Below are 20,648 nucleotides of genomic sequence, written 5' to 3'. Positions count from 1 at the left end.
CATTTAATCAAGACTGCAAAATCTAGCCATGGCTTGTTAATGCCCTAATCAAACATGCACAACCAGGGGCAGTTGGTGGGAGGAGAAGGAAAGAGAAAACGCACAGTATTTCAATCGGAAGCCCCTACCAGAGCAGTTAGTACACTGGCTTCTGTTATTCATTAACAACTCAATTTATAAAGAGCATTATATTAATTAGCATACTGAATGTCTGAGGTGAGTTTTTAGTTACAAAAATGGTTACTTGTTGACTAGCATAATTAATCGTAGAAATGGGCTCACATTGGTGTCATTAGTTATTCCAGATATGTGGTTGAGCTAAAAATATTCTACAAATGTTCTCCATTCTTGCATCAAAAGGCAAAGCACCCAAGAGACCTTGCATAAATCACTTGGTAAGTCACTATGGGAACCCTGCATCTGTCCAGGAACTCGGGAGAATTCAGTCAGCCTGGTGTCAGCCTGGTGTCATCCTCTGGGACTTAGCCTTTGCTTCACAGGAATCCTACATGCAATTTGGTAATAGGAGCACATAATAGCAAAGAAAATTAGAGCTTCCTTAAGCATCAGGAGTCGCATCAGCTTTGTGCATGTCTAGTGTGTGTGTGTGTGTGTGTGTGTGTGTGTGTGTGTGTGTGTGTGATATTAAGAGGCCTGTTTTGGCCCACATGAGAGAAGGGGAAGAAGTGGAGTCCTGGCATTCCTTTGCAATTTTTAAGACAATTCTGAGAATCACTGGTGGATAGTACCAAGTAGCCTAACAAAAAATCTGTAAATGCTTTTTGGGGATGGAAAGTGACCACTGACTTAGATCCTACAATAGCACTCTCTGAGAGAATGGTTGTATTCCAGCACAGGACAGGGGTGGAGAGGCAATATGGAAGATGCCTTTGAAAACTGAGGGGTGACTTTGGTGATAACTGCAGCTCTAGACTATCATTTTTGGTGATAGTAGGTCAGTTAGCCCAAATATTTGGCTGAGAAGCATTGAAAGAGCTGGACATTTGTTTTTTTAAAAATTTCACTTGAAAGGATCAGAGAGGCAACAAAATAGTAAAGAATTACCAGGATAGAATCTGGGGGAGGGCATAGATTCAGGACTGTGAGCCTGGGAATCGACCTGATGCTCCGTTAATGGGTATTTCCTCATACAATTTGGAGCAGTTGAGACATTGAGAGGTTGGCTCTCAGTAGATCTTACTCTCCTTGGATTTGGATCCCAAATGGCTCTATCTGAGGAATAAAGATGAACCAAAAAAAGGTCTATGTTTTAGTTTGGACTAATTTGAATTGCAATTATTGCAACTGAATGATCACAATCCTAGATAGTTAACTTCTCCAATTTTTATAATTCTTCTCCACACTAAGATAATATAGTAACATAGGATTCAAATTATTTCTACAAAGGATGTTGCAGTATACCATCTGGCCACAATCAATAAGAAAATAACCAGGTTCACAAACAAGACTACATAATTGAAAACTAGCAGAAACATTATAATTATATATGCAGTTTGTACCAATATTGGAATTTTAATTAACATTAAATAATGCCCGTTTTTTTGTTTTTTGTTTTTTTTTGCAAAGAAACAACAAAATAAAAGACTGAGATTTTCAGCAGAACTGAGGAACTCCTAAATGGACATTCTAAAACTGAAAAATAAAATATTTGGAATTAAAATCTCAAAAAGTACATTTAATAATATAAATACAGATAAAAAGAGAACTAATAACTCAGAAGACAGTTCAGAAGAAACTACTGAGAAAGGCATGAAGAAACACAAGGATAAAAAAATATAAGACTATAATACTTTAAGGATATAGTGAGAAGGTTTAACATTTTATTATAGTCCTGCAAAAAGAGAAAAAAGGAGTAGATATAAATAATATTTGACTTGATAATGACTGAGAACGTTTGTATAGCCTAATGTGAATACCAGAAATCCTAATGTTCAAGCCTGATAAATAGAAATAGTATCACACCTGAGCACATTACAACAAAAGAATGGGAAATCAAAGCAACAGAAAAATATTTAAAGCGGATAAAGAAGAAAGAAAAAATACCTCAATGAAGCAACCAGTAGAACACATTACTTCTAAACAGAACCAGTAGAAGTTAAGACAATGAAATGATAGCTTTAAAGCTTTTAAATGAAATTGAAGTTACTCAAATGCTGTACAGCAAAAATATCCCTCAAGAATGGAGAATTAAATGAATGTCAATTATATGAAATTATAATGACCTTTTAAATTTATAAATATAATTAAAGATGTATATTAATAGTATAGCATACAAGACACAAATAAGTTAAATAAACAAAAGTGTTCTCAGCATCTTTATCATTGTGTAATTGATAATAGCACCAGTTTATATTAGACTTAAATCAAGGATGCATGCTTCTATCTTTGTGTGAGTTCCCAACAGTGAAAAAGTGCATAACTCCTGAGTCAATTCAGGACAAAGTGGAATAATAAATAATATATTTTTAAAACAGTTGAAGAAAGAATAAGGAAACAAACACAGGAAGGATCAAAAAGAAAGTACTTATGGGATGATAGACCTGTGTGTGTGCACACACACATATGCACACACACACACACACACACACACCACAACCACATTGATGACAATAACAAATGTAAATAACTAAACAATTCACTTGAAAAGTAAAGATTGTGCTACTAGATATAAAAAGAGACCCATCTGTATATTGCTTATAAGAGTGGCAATTAAAATAGAAATATATAGAACAATGAAAATAAAATGATGAAAAATGTTGGACCCTGAAAATGCTAGCCAAAATAAAGTTGATTTGGCTATATCAATATTATATAGGATTTTTAAGGAAAAAGAGAAGAGATATATGAATGTCAGTAAAAACATCAATATGCCTGTCAAATAAGATTCTCTCTCTCTCTCTCTCTCTCTCTCCACATATATATATATATATATATATATATATATATATATATATATATAATATATATACACTTTCGCTCTGGAGAATCCTGATAAACAACTCTCTAAGGTTTAGTTTTAGTTCTGAACAACTTGGCCTAGCCGGTAAATTTTTACTTCACTAGTATTGAGATTCAACAGAATTGTATTCCAGCACTTTTTCTTACATCCCTGTGATAGACAGAGTCATTAACTCCAAAGACATTCACGTCTGAATCCCTGGAACCTGTGAATGTGTTTCCTTACATGGCAAAAGAGACTTTATGGATAAACATAAATTGAGAATTTTGAGTCGGAGAGATTGTCCTGGCTTATCCAGGAGGTCCTGATGTAATCGTAAGGCCCTTATAAAAGGGAGTCAGGGGACTCAGAGTTAGAGCCAAAGTAGGAAATGTGAAGACAGAGCAGAGTCCTGAGTGTACCACTCTCTTGCTGGAGGCCAAGGAATGCAGACAGCCTCTAAGGCCTGAAAGAAAGAACTGGCCTGTCAACACCTTGGTTTTAGTCCTATAAATCCCATTCTCAGTCTTGGAGCTTCAGAACTTGAAGAAAATAGTTTGGTGGTGTTTTAAGACCCCACGTTTGTGGTAATTGGTCACCGCAGCAATAGGCGTCTAAAGCAATTCTTTCCTGTTTTTTATTACTCCTGACTATTACTGTGCTCCAGACTCTTTACCAAGACAACTCTGCTAAATCCTACCTGGAGCTGAAGACACTGGTCAGATGCCCTCTTCTCCCTCAAACCTCCTGTCACAGTTGGAAGTAATTCATGCTCCTCTGAAACTCTAGAGCACCTTGTGGGACTTCAGGTTACTTGAGGCCTGGGTCCCATACCTTCTATCTACTCCACAGTTCCCAGTTCATAGATTTTACATGTACATACTCATTGAATGAGTAAACTAAAGAATGTTATAAAATATTTTAAATTATTTCCAATAATGATATATGAACTAGATGATATTTTAGGTAAAAATAGAAAAAAATAAGTTGTAACATACATTTGCAACTTCATGTGATCCATTTAGTATCTGTTCCATATAATGATTAAGATCTCTGAATCTTTTGTGATCTGAATTTGTAAAAGGTAAGTGCCACCAATGAGGAAACCTGTTTTAAAAGAAAAAGGTATATCTCTATTAGTGCAAACATTGGTCTCTTCATTTTAGAATTGTTCACAAAGTTAACGGCTGTATGAGATGGAGGTGCCAATGAAAACATTGGGAAAAGCCATAGTTCACGTGATTAATCCTGAGCGTTTCATTGACATGGCTGTGATCATTTGTCCCATTTTAACTGTCATTAGTATTATTACTAACTTAATTAAATTTAACATTAAATTTATTTTTATGTTCTTTCTTACTATATTTATGGCGACCACCCATTTTGTTCCTTAAATACATGTGGGGGCTTCAGGAATACTTTCTGAAGTTAATAATGATTTACACTTTTTCAGAGAGTTCAGATTGTATTGTTTCTTCTGGGCTCACTACAGACATTACTGCACTAACTAAATTAAACATTTTACCAAGTGACATATGCTTCCATCTGGTCTTTTTCTTTGCAAAAAAAGTCACACTCTCCCCAAGAGTACAACTTACAGATTTTCCTCTGCACAATCTCAAGATTCATTTTAATGGACTGGACTTGATTAAGACCAGTTATCAAGTGGGATGACCTTTTAATGGTCACATTTGGTAATGCATTTTGCTGTTTAAATATTTCTTTTTAGGAACTAACTAGCAGCTTCTCTGCCTGTTGTCTCACAAAAAAGGTCTCTTTTGGTAGAGACCTCAAACTGACTACCATGATTCCTGGGGAAATGTACATGTGGGATTGTGGGGGGCCTCTCTGCCACGTCCCACATAGATGAGAAAAGGGTTAACTGCTGGAGGAGGATGTTGGTGGTTTTTCTATCTATTACCCAAAAAACTTATCTACTCAATAAACACACAAGAGCCAATACTCTTTTAAATGAGAGGGGGCGTGACCAGTGTGGCCATAGCAGCTCTGGCCTCTTACAACAACTTGTTCAACTCTCTTTTATTTATAACATATAGGTAAAGGGGGCCAGGACTAGAAGGAGCTTCTTCTGTGATGGACAGGATAGGGTGGAGTTAGGGGAGCCAATCTCTTAAAGGATGGTTTCCCACAGGGGATAGTGAAGGATTGTCAGCAAATGGAAGTAGGTGACAACTTCATGCCACCCCATTCATTGTTTCTTGATGAAATGCCAGGGAAGTGGAAAATGGATATGCTTATATATTTCAATAATTAGTATTTAATTATTTAAAAAGCATTCTTTTGATCTAAGGATTAAATATTATAATTTTTGACAGATTTATTTTTCTTGAAAATTAGTACCACTACACAATTAATCAAAAATCTGACAATATATATGCACACATACATTCACATAAATATCATAAATATGCACATATACACATATATGGTAAATTTTTTTGGAAATGAATTTGATAAATAGATGGCTTAGCCTAGGTTTGAATATTAATTCACTTAATATACATGAATTTTCTTTATTGGTAGGATAAAACAGATCAATATGAATTATATTCCTTTGTTGATATTTTTATAGACATATGTATTAAAAAAATCTTGTGCATAAAATTTGTACCTAAGAACTGAGGAATTCTGTTATAGTAATGTCATTCAATTGTTTGAAATCTTAAATGTCAAATCAGTTATTTAAAATTACTTTTTATGGTCTTTTTCTGACAGTGCTCTCATATTCTCCCTCAATTTTGTTCAGGACCAATAATGAAAAATACCTGACATGCAAATAGACTTGGTACCTGGTTATTATAGTAATTCATTTTCTCAAAACCAACACCAGGATTTTGATTCACCTTTTTGTCTGGTTCTTGGATATTTTGACACTCTGGGATAGTATACTAAAATAAGATTCTGGAGGGTTGGGAGAAGTGCAATGCTAAAAGTAGAAGAGGAAAAGGAACTTAACCTCCTCAAGCAGTTTAAATTAAAGTCGTTCGTTAATTTTAAGGAATACTTCCAAACCCGTGTATTCTTGGAAAGTACGCAGAAATACAAATAGCCTCGTTTGAAGACCACTTACATGGGCTGCAACTAATTAGAATTTTATTCTTCCCGACTCTGACTTTCTGATCACAGTTTGCAGATCAACTTCGAGTAACTCTTACAGAACTTCTTGGTAAATTTAGGAGTCAGAGGAAATCTTGCCCTCCTCTGTCATTTATATACATTGCCGTTAGCCTCGACCATTTGCCGTCAGCCTGAAAGTACTGTCCAGGGCACCATATAAGACTAAATAAATGTCTATCCCCTCTGTGTATTGTTTAAATAGTTTGAATATCGATTTAGGTACATTGCCAGGCAGTAGTGGTGAGCAAATCAGAATCCTAACTAAAACTGGAAGTTGATAAGAGGCACATGGAGAGATGGTTACTTTAAAAATTAGAAGCAAAAAAGGACAGCCATTTAGAAACAGGTAATTTATATTTTTAAAAGATCATTAATACGGTATGAGGGCAACTATGGATGCTAATTTCAGTATTTGCAAAGTTTGAAGTTCTTGCTCACATTTCTTTTTCTTAGTTATTTGATCAAATTTCTTTTTTTCATAATTCTTAAACCAGATGTTTGAAAGTTTTCAGAATGATATTTACCTCTTAGTGTCTTGAAAATACTCACTCTAATTTCTTGACTTCCTGAAGTTTAAAGTACTCATGTTTCAAAATCTCTGTGACATTTGTAAGCACAGTTTTTCATGAATGTGAGCTACTCAATTTTGACATTGTACACTCTCCATCCATTGACAACTTTGCTTATTTACATTTTGGAAGATGACTAAACTGTGAAAGTCAAGTAAAAACCTACAAGTACAAACTTTTTCAGGTATATAGTGGACATTTAGTTGTTAAGGGACCATTTACTTAACAAAAACCCTTGTGTTTATTTAGATCTACAGTCTAAATTGGTCCATTGAAGTGACAGATTTTAGGTTTACATGAACAATAGTTATTTTTATTGTATTTGTAGTTTGCTCATTTTAAAATATTTTCTTCATTATAAGATGAATGGCTGAAGTGTTTCATTATTACCTCAAAAGCAACATAAACATAAAGTGTAGATAATTCAAGTTTAATAATTAATAATTAAAAAGTTCATAATCAGATAACCAATATGAGTTACACTAACCCATATGAATATACTCAAATTTCTTTCAGGTACAGGGACTAAATCTGCAAGAGCATTTTTTTTTCAGTTATTGTTAATAAGTAGATACATACAATTTAGTTCTGCATTTTCAATTTAATTTTATTCTTATAGAAAACAACCGAAGAGATTAAATTTAAAACCAGGTAAATAAAATCATTTTCCCAATAATTGATGAAAAATAAAATAGGTTCTGATTTTTTCTCTCTTCAAAATTGATGGCTGGAAGCAAAGAGAAAATTGTAAACCTTGTTCTATTTTATGAGACAAAAGATTCTTTACTGTGAGAGCAGAACAGACTCTGCTGGGAGAGATCCAATGGCATTGGAGTCAGAATACCATGTTGCTCCCAAATAGGAAATCACATAACCATAATTTTTGCTTTTGCTCAAGGACAAAAACTGAAGGCAAAATGACATGAGGATAGTGTCTTACTCTGGGAGAGTCAATGAGGCAAACTGCTTCTGGAGTTGGCTGTGGAGTGTTGAAAATTGGTCAAATGATTTTTTTGTCAGGCTTGTTTCGTTGTTACTGTGGGTCACCTGGATCAGATACAGCTGCAGAAAAGGAGGTAAAAAATCAAAAGATGGTAATATAACCCACAACATGTTCTAAATCTGGTTTTGTGTAGACTAAACAAAGAACCTTTCTAAAAAAAATTATCACGAAAGGCAAGAGATCCAATTTGTAAAGGCAAATATTACCTATAAAATGCAATATATACAGATATCATAAGCTTATGTGCTGGGAACAGACTGTCTAATTTCTGCAGTTCCTTTCTTATGGACACTTTAATTAGCTCTTGATTTATATTCTACTACAGGGCAGGAACTGTTCCCTCTGATGGTTCTGTGTTAATAGCTCTGGTTGTTATGCTTTTTCCTTAAAACATCCTCTTAATGGCACTTCTGCTCAAATTATAACTGATTTTCATTTGCATAGTAAAAAAAATCCTGCTATAGGAAAGGATGAGAGGAAGCCAAATGATATTAAGTCAAGATGGCAGACTTTAGACTTACATTACTGGGTTTCTTGCTGAACCCTAAAATTGTTGCTCTTTGAATCGACCTGGTTGTACTCAGCAGAAAAGATTCCTGGGGAAAAGTCTGTGGAGTAGACTTGGCAGGGCTGACGGCTGACATTTGTGCAAGTGTGTGGATCAAGTTATTCAGTTTAACAGGGAAACACTCCAGACTTTCCTTTATTTTCCTAGAGAAAGGGAAAAGAAAAGAAAGCAAGATTCCTCTGTATCAACTCATTTTTTAATTTATCATTAGTTTCCTTGTGTTTGCTAGATGTGAGCTTGTGCGTAGGGGGTAGAGGGGGTACCCAAACCATGTATCTTTATTTGTTCATTTTAATATGAAATTAGTATTCTTGATTTTAGGAAGCAATACAGATTTTTTTTTATGGGATCTGGGACTTCTTTTTCTGTTGCTATCACATAATGATTTTGAAAATGGTTTCAACTTTCTGAGATATGCCTCCTGGGTTCTCCTCCCTCCATTTTTTCTGGACTTTGTTTTTTCCTTTTGTTCCTATTACCTCTTGTCCTCTCAGTTTGGATTTAGCAGTTTCTCTTCAGTGTGAGACCTTTTCCTGGAAGGAAGCTCCATATACCTTTGAGAGTTCAGACTGCTCTAATTTTTTCTAATTTTCTACAGAACCCTTGCCTTCCCTGTAAATTGGAGTGTCAGAAAATTCCACCCAGTTTGAGCTGGTCTTCTCAAAGTGGCCTGTTTCGCTCCCAGTGAGTACCCCCTCATTGCCCAGGCTCCCCGCCCCCTTTTTTTTCTTTCTCCTTCCTTCCTTGCTTCCCTTCCCTCCCTCCCTTCTTCTTCCTCCCTCCCTCTTTTCTTTTTTCTTTCTTTCTTTCTTTCTTTCTTTCTTTCTTTCTTTCTTTCTTTCTTTCTTTCTTTCTTTCTTTCTTTTTCTTTCTTTCTTTCTTTCTCTTTCTTTCTTTCTTTCTTTCTTTCTTTCTTTCTTTCTTTCTTTCTTTCTTTCTTTCTTTCTCTCTGTCTCTCTCTCTCTCTCTCTCTCTTTCCTTATTTTGGTTTCTGTTCTCAAGTCAGTGGATGACCTACTATTTCCTATAACCTCCTCTACAGATGTTGAACCACACAGGTCTTTTAACTCTTAGTGGTTAACATCTGCTTGTATTTTAGGGTTCTTGGGTATACCTTGTTACTTAGTTTTACTATGGATAGTGTCCAAGGTTTTGGATTTAGCTAACCTTGTTGATTTGAGTGTTTTATGGAGATTTAAGGGCACTGAAAGTTAACTTCTTATGATATATAATTTAAGCAACACAGAAAAATATAAAGTAATATGTGAAGATTCTCTTTCTTTCTTCCATGGGAGGAAAGTGCTCCTCCCTCAAAATAATTAGTGCAACACTTTGTTATTATTCCTTTTGAACTTTCTCTGTACATCTGTGCCAATACAGAGATATGGAAGTGTATACACACACACACACACACACACACACACACACCAGATTGTATTTACTCTTCTGCATGCCACGCGTAATCACAATACTAGTATCTTGGAATATAGCAATGGAAAAAAACAGTATTTTTTGTCCTTATAGAAATTTTATAATGTGAAATTCAGTCAATAATAAAATAATCAGCAAAAATACAGAACTTGAGGAAGTGTGTGTATTATAATAAAAATAAAATGAGAAATGGAGAGTGGGCATAGGGATGTAGGCAATAAAGTTGCAATTTTAAATTGGGTGGTCAGAGATAATTTCACTAAAAACATGAGTTCAGGATTTGACAAAGACCTTATTTTGCCAAGGGTGTATGATAGGAGATTTTCTGATGGGACACATTTTAGCCGAAACAACAGGTGGTCAAGAAACTCAGAGGGAGATGAATGACTGGTGTGTTTAATAGAAGCAAAGAGTACTAGTGTGGCTGACTCAAAGTGAGGAGGGAAGGAGGGGAATCCAGGAGACAAAAGGGGCAAGATTTTGTAAGGAGTCTGATGTATGACTTGTGTATTGGAGAAAAATAACAATTACATATGATGTTGTATTTTGATTTTCTAACTTAGTAACATATTTTTTCTAATTTTTAAATTGATTTTCAAGTTTGTTTTAATTAGTTATGCATGACAGTAGGATGCATTTATGCATTTTGATAAATCATATATAAATGGAATATAATTTCTCATTTTTCTGATTGTGCATGTTGTAGAAACATACTGGGCATGTAGTCATATACATACATGAGGTAATAATGTCTGTTTCACTCTATTATCCTTCCTACCCCTACACCCTTTCCCCTTCCTTCACTCCTCTCTACCTAATCTGAAGTAACTCTATTCTTCACTAGTAACCCGTCCCCATTGTGAATTAGCATCTGCATATCAGAGGAAATATTTTGGGCTTTGGTTTTGGGGATTGGCTTATTTTGATTAGCATGATGTTCTCCCTCCATCCATTTACCAGTAAATACCATGATTTCATTCTTCTTTAAAACTGAGTCATATTCCATTGTGTGTGTGTGTGTGTGTGTGTGTGTGTGTGTGCCTTTTTTGTTACTATGGCTCTGAAATATAGTTTAAGGTCTGATATTGTGATGCCTTCTGCTTCACTTTTCTTGCTAAGGATTGCTTTGGCTATTCTGGGTCTCTTATTTTTCCAAATAAATTTTATGATTGCTTCTTCTAGTTCTATGAAGAATGTCATTGAGATTTTAATATGAATCACATTAAATTTGTATAACACTTTTGGTGGTATGGCCATTTTGACAATATTAATTCTGCCTATCCAGGAGTATGAGAGGTCTTTCCATCTTCTTAGGTCAAGAGCAAATTTAAGAGTTATTGGAATAGATGAAGGAGCAGAGATACAAACCAAAGGAATGCACAATCTTTTCAATGACAATATCAGAAAATTTCACAAACCTAAAGAATGCAATGGAAAATCAAATACGAGAGGCTTACAGGACCCCAAATTTACAAAATTACAGCAGACCCACACCACGATACATTATAATGAGAATGACTAAAATACAGAATAAGGATAAAATCCTAAAGGCTGTGAGAGAAAAAAAAACAAATTATGTATAGAAAGGAACCAATTTAGATCTCAACTGATTTCTCAACACAGATCCTCGAAGCTAAGAGCTCATGGAACAACATATTTCAAAATATGTTTTGAAATGGATGCCATTGAATGAAAGAAAATGGATGCCAAACAAGAATTTTATATCCAGCAAAATTAAGTTTCAGATTTGAAGATGAAATAAAAACCTTTCATGATAAACAAAAGTTAAAATAATTCACAATTAGAAAGTCTACCCAATAGATCATACTCAATAATATATTCCACGAGGATGAAGTGAAAACCAGCAAAGGAATGAACTACACTAAAGGAATAGTCAATCAAAGGAGAAACTGATAAAATTAAAAATCATAAATAAACCAAAATGACCGGGAATACAAATCCTATCTCAATAATAACCTTGAATGTTCATGGCCTAAACTCATCAATAGAAAGACATAGACTGGCAGATTAGATTAATACATATTTCCAAAAGAAACAGTTCACAGTAACTGGTGTATAGTAAGTGGTACCAAAATATTTGTTGGATGGACAAACAATCTTTCTAATTCAGAAAATAGCATTAAATCAAACACTTTTAATAGTCACACAGGATGTCCAAATATAGATGAACAATGATTAGTTTAACCAGTTCTCTTTATTGCAATGCATCCTTTTCTTACTGTTCAACTTTGTCCATTACCAAGGGTGTATATAAACATAGACCTATTTCTGTCCTCTTCACGTTGTGAAATCTGACTATTTTGTCTCTTTTGGTGTCATTATTGCACTACCCTGAATAGCTGGAACCTTATGATACATGTTAAAATCCAAAAGAACTAATTCTTTTACATTGTTTTTCTTCAGGTGATTTGTAAATATTTTAGACCCTTTTACCTCTCAAGTGTATTATAAAATCAATTTATCAAGATCACCCATACACATCTAGCCTACCAATGTGATATGTAGTGCTGTTTAGTAGATCTTATTTTAAATCTCTCCATTTGATTTTAAAATTTTCTCTGTGTAGTTCTTACATGTCTTTCATTTGACTTTTTTCTCAGTTGGTCATAATTTGATATGGCATATTGCAAATGCTGCCTTTCCCTAAAAATTTTTAACTAACATTTGATAATATATAAGTAATTTTAACTCAATTCTAATGACAAATCTGTATATCCGTTTGAGATTTGGAAGTACACAATCATGTAACTGCAAATGACAGTAATTTTTGTAACCCTTGCACTTCTAAGTTCAAGGTTAAAAGGAAACTGTATAGTAAGCATTTTTGGTTTGGTTTCCTGTATGCAAAAGAAAACCTTTCAATATTTTGCCATTAAGCATAATGTTTTCTGTAGGTTTTTAGTAATATGCTAACATTTCTTTCTATTCCCAGGGAAGTTTTTGTTTTTAATTAATGATTCCTGATTTTATTAACTGCATTTTCTGTATCTATTGGGGTGACAAAAAATTTCCCCTTTAATTTTTTAATTACTGAGGTTTTGAATTTGAGTTATTTTGTAATAATTTATTTTACTGAACTTTTATCTCATTTTTTTTGTGTGTTAATTCCCTGGATCATTTTAAATATGCCTAGTTCAATAGGAAAAAATAAAAAGATAATAAAGCTTAAGCATAGAGCTTTACTATCAGAATTGAAGTCACTATTTTTTCTAATATTAATGAAAATGCTTGTTAATTTTCACTTTTAAAAGTATGATTATTTATCTAGATTTCATTTTTATAAGCTTACCAAAGTTTTCTAAGAGGAATAATATTGAATGTAATCAAACCTGGATTTTCTGGGTTGGTGTCTATCAAAGATATCACATTATGCCTTCTTTACAACTGGATGCCACATTCTCAATGTTAACAGTGTAATTTAATGACATTTAATAATTTCCATTAAATTGCATAAAATTGCTCATTTATAATTTCTAGTCTTTTACCTTTTTGAATAAATTTCAAAATTTTCCATTATTGTACATCCATCTAGGCCCAAATTTGCTAAAACGTGTTTAAGTATGGTTCTGATCCCATTATTGATGTCCACAATGTCCATTATTTTTAGATGGTCTTTGAACTTATGAATTTATGGGTATACAGTATAGTACAAAACATTAATTTCACTCCTCATCAATACTTTAAATATGGGATGATAAGAGTAACAGTAGGAGTATAATATTAAGTAATCATGATTTATGGAGTCTTTGCCATTCATTCAGTGACCCAATAAATATTTACTATACACATTTTGTGTGTTAGAGAGGAAAACTCTAGGGTGATAACATATACTCAGATGCAGCTTTGTCTTATTCTTACATTATTCAATAGTTAAGATGTTAAGGAGCCTGGAGTTCCATGGTTTGGGGGCAGTCTTTGACCCAAGTTCAACTCCTGTCTCTCAGGTGTCAGACTTTACAGGTCAGACAACATAGCACTGTTAAACATCATTCAACCTGGAATTGTTGCCCTGATGGCAGTAGTTTTTGGCCTCTGTGAGGGTGTGATTCATCCAGGTAACATCTTCTTGATTTATTTTGTTTAAAGGAAGCATTAGCAGTATTGCACAGAGTATCCTTAATGTTGTAAATCCCAAGTAGCAGCTGGAAGGATCCAGTTCTGATGTTTCCTAGGAGAAACCTCCAGGCAGTCTTGATAAGAACTTCTAACTGTACCTTCTAGGCTCTGATCTGAGTGCTGGGACATAGAGGTGAAGAAGAGAAATTAGAGTTTTGCCCTCAGGAGGTATATATCCTTTGGCAAATGCTGCACTGAATGCTTTATGTTAATCTTTTCATCTTTAAAGAAAAGCAGTAAAATTATTTTAGCTATGGATAAGAGAAATTCAAGAGAGGTTAAATGCATACTAAAATGTTATCACCTAGGAAATACTAACTAAAGAATTCCATTCATGCTTATCTGTTTCCAAAGTCTTTGCTGTCATTGTGGATTTTCTATAATGAATAATCTTTCAATTTTGTCTTAATGAGAAAAACAATCCAATAGATTTAGTGTAAATTGCCAGGTAGAATAAAGACACTAAGACAATGATCCTTTAATTTTTACATAGAAATAAACCTTAGGGTGAAAAAATGTAAAAGACTTTCTAGATGCTGAGGAACACAGGACCATAGCCTGTTTGTTCGTTCTTCTTCTTCTTCTTCTTCTTCTCTCTCTCTCTCTCTCTCTCTCTCTCTTTCTTTCTCTCTCCTGCTTTACAGTTTAGAGCTTGACTTTAAAAAACAAACTTAAAGGTCTTTGCTATTTTCTAAGTTGAGGTTTCAAGTCTTCAGAATTCATGCTACAAAGTCAGTGAGTTCTAGGTAAATGTCACTACCAGACCCCACCTGCATATAAACAAGAATCCCACGTTCTGCAGTCTTGATTACCAATAGGTCATGCTTCTTATGGAGACACTCTGCAAAAGTTGGCCAAATCAGAGCAAATAGAATGAAGGAAACAGGGAAGCCTTGATGACTTTGTCTTATAATCTATAAAGTAATATGCCAGTGAAATGCTATTCCAGATTTCTGTCCCTACTTTCAAAGACAGCTTATTTTATTGATGATATTAAAGTGAAATTCAATGCAAAATAAGAAAATTAATGTGCAACAATATAGAAAAATCAATAGTGATATATGGTGCTATAATTAAGTTTAGAAAAATCTTTAAAATATGAAAAAAATTACTTAAGAATATAGTAAATTATTTTAGTCTAGTCGCTTGTTAAGTCACAGGAATATAGCAGTTGTAGGCAGTGCATAGATAGGTTCAGGAACACCAGTGTGGACTAACTGGTACACAGAGCTGTTGGGCAGATAATAGCTACAGTGAATTGGTGCCATCTGGACTGTGTATCTTATTAACTAGTGATATTTGGTATCCTTGGTAGGTACACTAAACTTTTGGAAGCTTTTAACCTTTAGATTAATACATCCTGAAGAGGTCAAAATATCTTTTTAAAATTGTTGAATAGCTAAGGTGTATCCTGACTTGATATTTAGACAAATTAGGCAAATTGCTAGTGTTAACTCATATAATTTCAAACCAGAGATTATCCTAGTGCAGAAATTTAGAACAGCAACCAAGCTATCAAACATGAGTGTGACTGGTCACACAAACAGGAAGTAAGCTACTTTAAATGCTGTTATACCTGCAGGTAAAAAATAAAAAAAGTTTATGTAGTCAATGGACTTCAGATTTGTTACTAAATTTAAAAGATAATGACTTTCACAATGAGAGGAGAAATCCCATTTGTTTTAATTTGCTTTTCTGTTTGAATCTGCTTCAAAATTTAGGGAAAGTTGGACACCTTGATTTTTAATTCCTCTAGGCTCTGTTTTTTTTTTTTTTCTTATGAACATTTATATCTGTATGTATCATAACCTTGTTAAGGTAAAGGAAAACTTAACCTTTATTTGTGAGACTATAACAATTCATAAGATAACATTTTTCAAACTACTAAAATATATTTAAAAACTAATTGTCAAAGATCCCAGGGATCTATATCTCTGTCCAATGCTGTTTTTCTTCAATTTTGAAAAGAAACTAGATATAAAGCCATTGAACTATGTTTTGATACTTTTGAGCATAGTCTTGTTTCACTCTTGAACTATGAGAGATAGACAAGGAGGAATAAAGGGACACGGGATTTCTGGCACTTTGTCTACAAACCCTGTGTGACCTAGGAACTTTGGCTCCAGTGCTGGTGATGTGAATCCTGTTGCACTCCCTGTGGATGTCACCAACAAGTCTGGCTGTTTCATGGTGGTGCTTGTTGAGTCACTAAGTCTGGTCTGCCCAATGGCCTATCCTAAGACTGTTCTCTAAAGCGCAACATTCAGAGAAGCAGATGTAGGCAGTTCTTTGTGAAGGGGTGGCCCATTGTAGGACCGAGAATAGGCAACAGAATTAATGGTAATTCAGCAGAAAGGACTCTGTCCAATAGGGACAAAGGTAACTAGGTAAGTCAATTAGACTGTCTGACTCTGGAATTTCTATTGTAGAATATTGAACAACAGGTAAAGAGAAGTACAAAACGATAGGCAGAGATAGACTGTCCATATTTCCATTAGTGTGGAGGCCATGTATAAACTATGGGTTTGTTTGAGCCATCACAAGGCAGTGGGGTTGCTTTTCTAGGAACTCCTGGGTAAAATTGTAAAATTCCATGTAAAGAAACACTAGTGATATTATGCTTTGTAATAGGAGTATGGCTCAAGCTCACTCGGATTTCTCCACGTCTTGGCATTCTCTTGGATGTTCATCTCATTGCTTTAATATTATTAACTTTCATTTATAACTATTCTGTTCTTAAATGCAAGCAACATTGTAAAGCCCAAAAGGAATACTAAAAGTTAGAGATGAATTAGAAAACACTTGCAAATAAATGTATGTCGTGTGAAAAAAAAAAAAAAATTGTAAAATTCCCCAGTTTGAGAATGCCCAGATTCTGCTGACACCCTGCCTTAGCTCACAGCCCTAGATTCAAGTGTAACCACCTGGAGGTAGAGGAGGCAGGCCTAACTGGCTAAGCTCCACTCAAGTTATGTCTGTCATCTTCCTGTTTCCTCAGGAAGTTCTTTACACTGTATCCCATTGGTGTTCTCACCCATTTCAATAAAGCCTGCGGACTCCATTTTGGGGAGTTAGACCCAGACTCCATCAGAAGTGGTCCCCACTGGATCCTGCTTTTCACTTATTTTGGTGTCTTATTTCTTAAATTTATCATACCTTTAATATTTCTAATCTGACTCACTGCCCTAACTTGGGGAAACTGAGTAAACTTCATGTGGTTCGTGACATATTAGAAACAAGACAGATCCTATTATTTTCTGGGATTCGTTAGGTCATGGTTTGAGTCCATGCATATCCTGCACCCTATGGCTACCAGAGAGAATCTTTGATTCTTGCTACTGAAAATGTCAATTAGCTAATGCAATTTTTTTTAAATTTGGGGTTTTGTTTCACTTCAAGCTGGCTCCAGTTTTAGATGAAGAGCAGTAGATATTATACTTACTGTTGTGGTTTGAATGTGAGATGTCCCCCAAAGCAAGAAGGTTTAGAGGAGAAATGATTAGGTTATGAGAACCTTAACCCAATCAGTGAATTGATCACCTGATGGGATTAATTGAGTGGTGACTAAAGGCAGGTGGGGTGTGGTTGGAGGAGGTGGGGCTTTGAGGACATGGCTATGGGGTCTATATTTTGTATCAGGAGAGTAGAGTTGCTCTTTCTCCTTTCTGATCATCATGTGAGCTGCTTTCCTCTACCATGCTTTTCTGCCTCACCTGAAGCCCCAAGGAATGGAGCCTGCTCTCTATGGACTGAGACCTCTGAAATCCGTGAGCCCCCAAATAAACTTTTCCTCCTCTACAATTGTTCTGGTTGTGTCTTTCAGTCACAGTAGTGAAAAAGCTGACTAAAACACTTACTGAAGTAGAGAATCTGTGTGGCAGATTCTGCATGCCTCTGTGAATACATGGAAAATTTCTCTCTCACTTTTGGAGAAGGAAATAGATGAAGTGAAAAGCATTCTCTGTGTGTGGAAAGGCAGGAAAGCAGCAAAGCCTATGCTTCATCATTCTAGTCTGGTCTGTGAAGTAGGCTATCTGTTTCTAAGGACAGCTATCCTGAACTTTGAGAGTGATTGAAATTTCTGAAATAACCCATTTGGACAGCATTTTAATGGATGGTTTCCTTTGTTGCCTAGCAGTGGGTTCTGCAGAGTAATTCGATGAGAGTATCAATTTGCAGGGGACTGAGTCATGATACTTTCATGATTCTATTCAATAGCATTCAGCTGTAGGATAGAGTGAGGGAAGCAAAGAGAGGAGTTGAAGATGATGTAAAAAACTTTTGTGGTCAGCAAACCAATCTTATTTTCATTTTTCTTCTAAATACCATTAATTATAATTTTTAATGCCACACAGCATATTATCCTCTGAAATTCTTATGATCAGCTCTTGGCCCAGAATATATACACCCAGTAATGAGAATCCTGCACTGTTCATCATGCTCAGAGAGACAGAAAAAGCCTTTATTTTCTTCAAGTATCAAATAGGGTCAAGAAGGGTAGCCTGTTCCTGTTAATTCTGTAGTAAGGACTAGAGCACTTAGGGTAGCCACACATGCTGTGTTTCAGATGTCTTAGTCCTCACCTGTGACCCCCTCTGTGAGTTTGGTGGGGGTGAAGGGGTGGATTTTTTTGTCTTATTTTTATCTGTAATACAGTAGCTATATTAGAATAAAAATGACAAATACTTTCAGCCTTTTATAGCAAAGAGAATAAAAAGTCTTAAAACAGGGAGTTTCTCCCTCTCTCTCTCTATATCTATATCTATATCTATATCTATATCTATATCTATCTATCTATATCTATCTATCTATCTATCTATCTATCTATCTATCTATCTATCTAATTTATATATGTATTTGATTTAGTGTGGCACTCATCAAAGCACCAAGACCCATGACAGAAACACAGAAAAAGTCATTTCTTTTCTGTAAGTCTCAAATAGGGTCAAGAACTTGGTTTCGTTATTGATGAATTATGTGTGAAAAGATCTGCCTATACTTCAAATGTCCTAAATTTTGAAATCCACATGATATTAGAGAACTTAGCTAAGGGGAACAATATTATCTACACAGAAAAGTGCATCTGTATCCGTTGGTTCCACATCCATGGATTCAACCAATGATGGCCAAAAATAATTGAAAAAAGTATTGACCATGTACAGATTTTTTCCTTGCTATTATTTCCTAAACAATATAGTATGACAACTATTGACATAATGTTTGTATTGTATTATATATTTAAAATAACCTAGAGATGAGTTAGAGTATATAGGAAGAGGTATATAAGTTATATGTACACTATATGCCATTTTATAGGAGAAACTTGACATTAGTGGATTTTGATTATCTTGGGGGAGTCGTAAAACAAATTCCCCATGAATGCCCACAAACAACAATAAACCAGTTTATGCAATTTTTAACATTTATCTGAAACATGAGTATTGTGTCAAAGTTGCATTATTGCTTATAATTAACCTAGATATATTTAGAAATTCACTTTATTCATTGTTTAAGGATTTACAAAGAAGTACTATATAATTTATTTAAAATTTTAAAATATACAAATAATTGGTCATATGAAACTTTTCGAATGGTAAGGAATCAAAGGCACTAACAATGAAGTTTTCTTGACCTTCTTTAACAAGTTCTTCATTTTACTAGGAGTACTGTATGATAGAAAAGATCCTCAAAACTTAGTATATATGTGCTGACAAAGAACTTAGAGAAGAATTGAACAGGCAAATTATATGCACATTAATTCCTATCTAAAAATATAAGTATGCCTTTGAGACTTTAGGATAAAATACTATACTGAGGCAGACTCTTGGAGGTTGTTATGGTTTAAATTTGAAGTGCCCCCTAAAGACTCATGTGTTCAATGCTTGGTCTCCAATGCAGCATTGTTCAGAGTTGGAGCTTTTGGGAAGTGATTGACTCACAAGGGCTCTGACCTCATCTGTGAATTAATCCACTGATACCTGAATGGATTACTGGAAGGCAGTGGCAACTGTAGGAGGTGGGACCTGGTTGAAGGAAGTAGCTCACTGAGGGTATGTCTTGGAAGTAGGTCACAGGGACTTGTCCCTGCTCCCAACCTCTCTGTCTCTGCTCCTTTACTGCCAGGAGCTGGGCAGTTTTCCTTCTGCCACACACTTTCTTCATGATACTCTGCCTTTCCTCAGGTCCAGAGAAGCAGAGCAGCTGAGCATGGACTGAAACCTCTGAAACCATTCACCAAAATAAATCTCTAAGTTATTTTTCTCAGGTATTTGTCACAGTGACAAAAAACTGACTAACATAAAGATTCAGAGAGAACAAGTCTCCACAGAGTTCTCTGAGAACGAAGATATATAATAGAAGCTCAAGCGATTTGGGAATGGGCCAAAGTAGAAACAGCAGAGAAGGTGACTATCAGGGAGTCATTTGCCATGGTTCCAAAGGCAGCAATCATAGGAGATCTTGAGCGAAACAACCAGGGGATTCCTAGTGGTGGCACAGAGGTGATAGTTCTGGGAAGGGGCTTCTCTTCTCTGCTGAGGCTTGGGGGTATTCACACTATGAGGATTATTGCCTGAGAAAGGGTAAAGGATACGTAGTTATGAAACTGCAGTCAAAGAACTTTGAAAAAACTGTGTTCTGGATTATGAAGCAGCACCCATGTGAGAGCATGAATACAGAGGAGGTGATTTTGAGCATACAGACTCTTGGTCAAAACGCCACGTTCTGGAGTGTTTGAATCATGGCTCTGGATCCTGTAGACTACGTCCTTTGGAAAATTATTTAACTTCTCTGGATTCTTCATTCACTAATTTAAAAATATAGGTAAAAATATTATTACCTTAT

The 20,648-nt window shown here is 35.0% G+C and overlaps 1 protein-coding gene across 5 annotated transcripts in view; it reads right to left on the bottom strand.

Annotated features, from left to right (window-relative positions):
• Positions 1–20,648, bottom strand: part of Pik3c2g (phosphatidylinositol-4-phosphate 3-kinase catalytic subunit type 2 gamma) — a 367,859-nt gene that overhangs the window by 66,756 nt on the left and 280,455 nt on the right. For 4 of the 5 annotated variants that reach the window (XM_047549321.1, XM_047549319.1, XM_047549320.1 and 1 more), the window contains 3 exons: positions 8,191–8,380; positions 7,607–7,728; positions 3,958–4,066 (listed from right to left, as the gene is read on the bottom strand). In XM_047549321.1, the coding sequence (XP_047405277.1) occupies positions 3,958–4,066; positions 7,607–7,728; positions 8,191–8,380 (421 nt within the window). Of the gene's footprint in view, positions 1–1,082; positions 1,234–3,957; positions 4,067–7,606; positions 7,729–8,190; positions 8,381–20,648 lie in introns of those variants that run through there. The other variant, XM_047549322.1, reaches the window with a different exon arrangement.

The sequence above is a fragment of the Sciurus carolinensis genome, chromosome 4 (genome assembly GCF_902686445.1).
Source record: "Sciurus carolinensis chromosome 4, mSciCar1.2, whole genome shotgun sequence".
Classification (NCBI taxonomy): Eukaryota; Metazoa; Chordata; class Mammalia; order Rodentia; family Sciuridae; genus Sciurus; species Sciurus carolinensis.
Note: the sequence above shows the minus strand (reverse complement) of the source record. Positions and strands in the feature narration are given on the sequence as shown.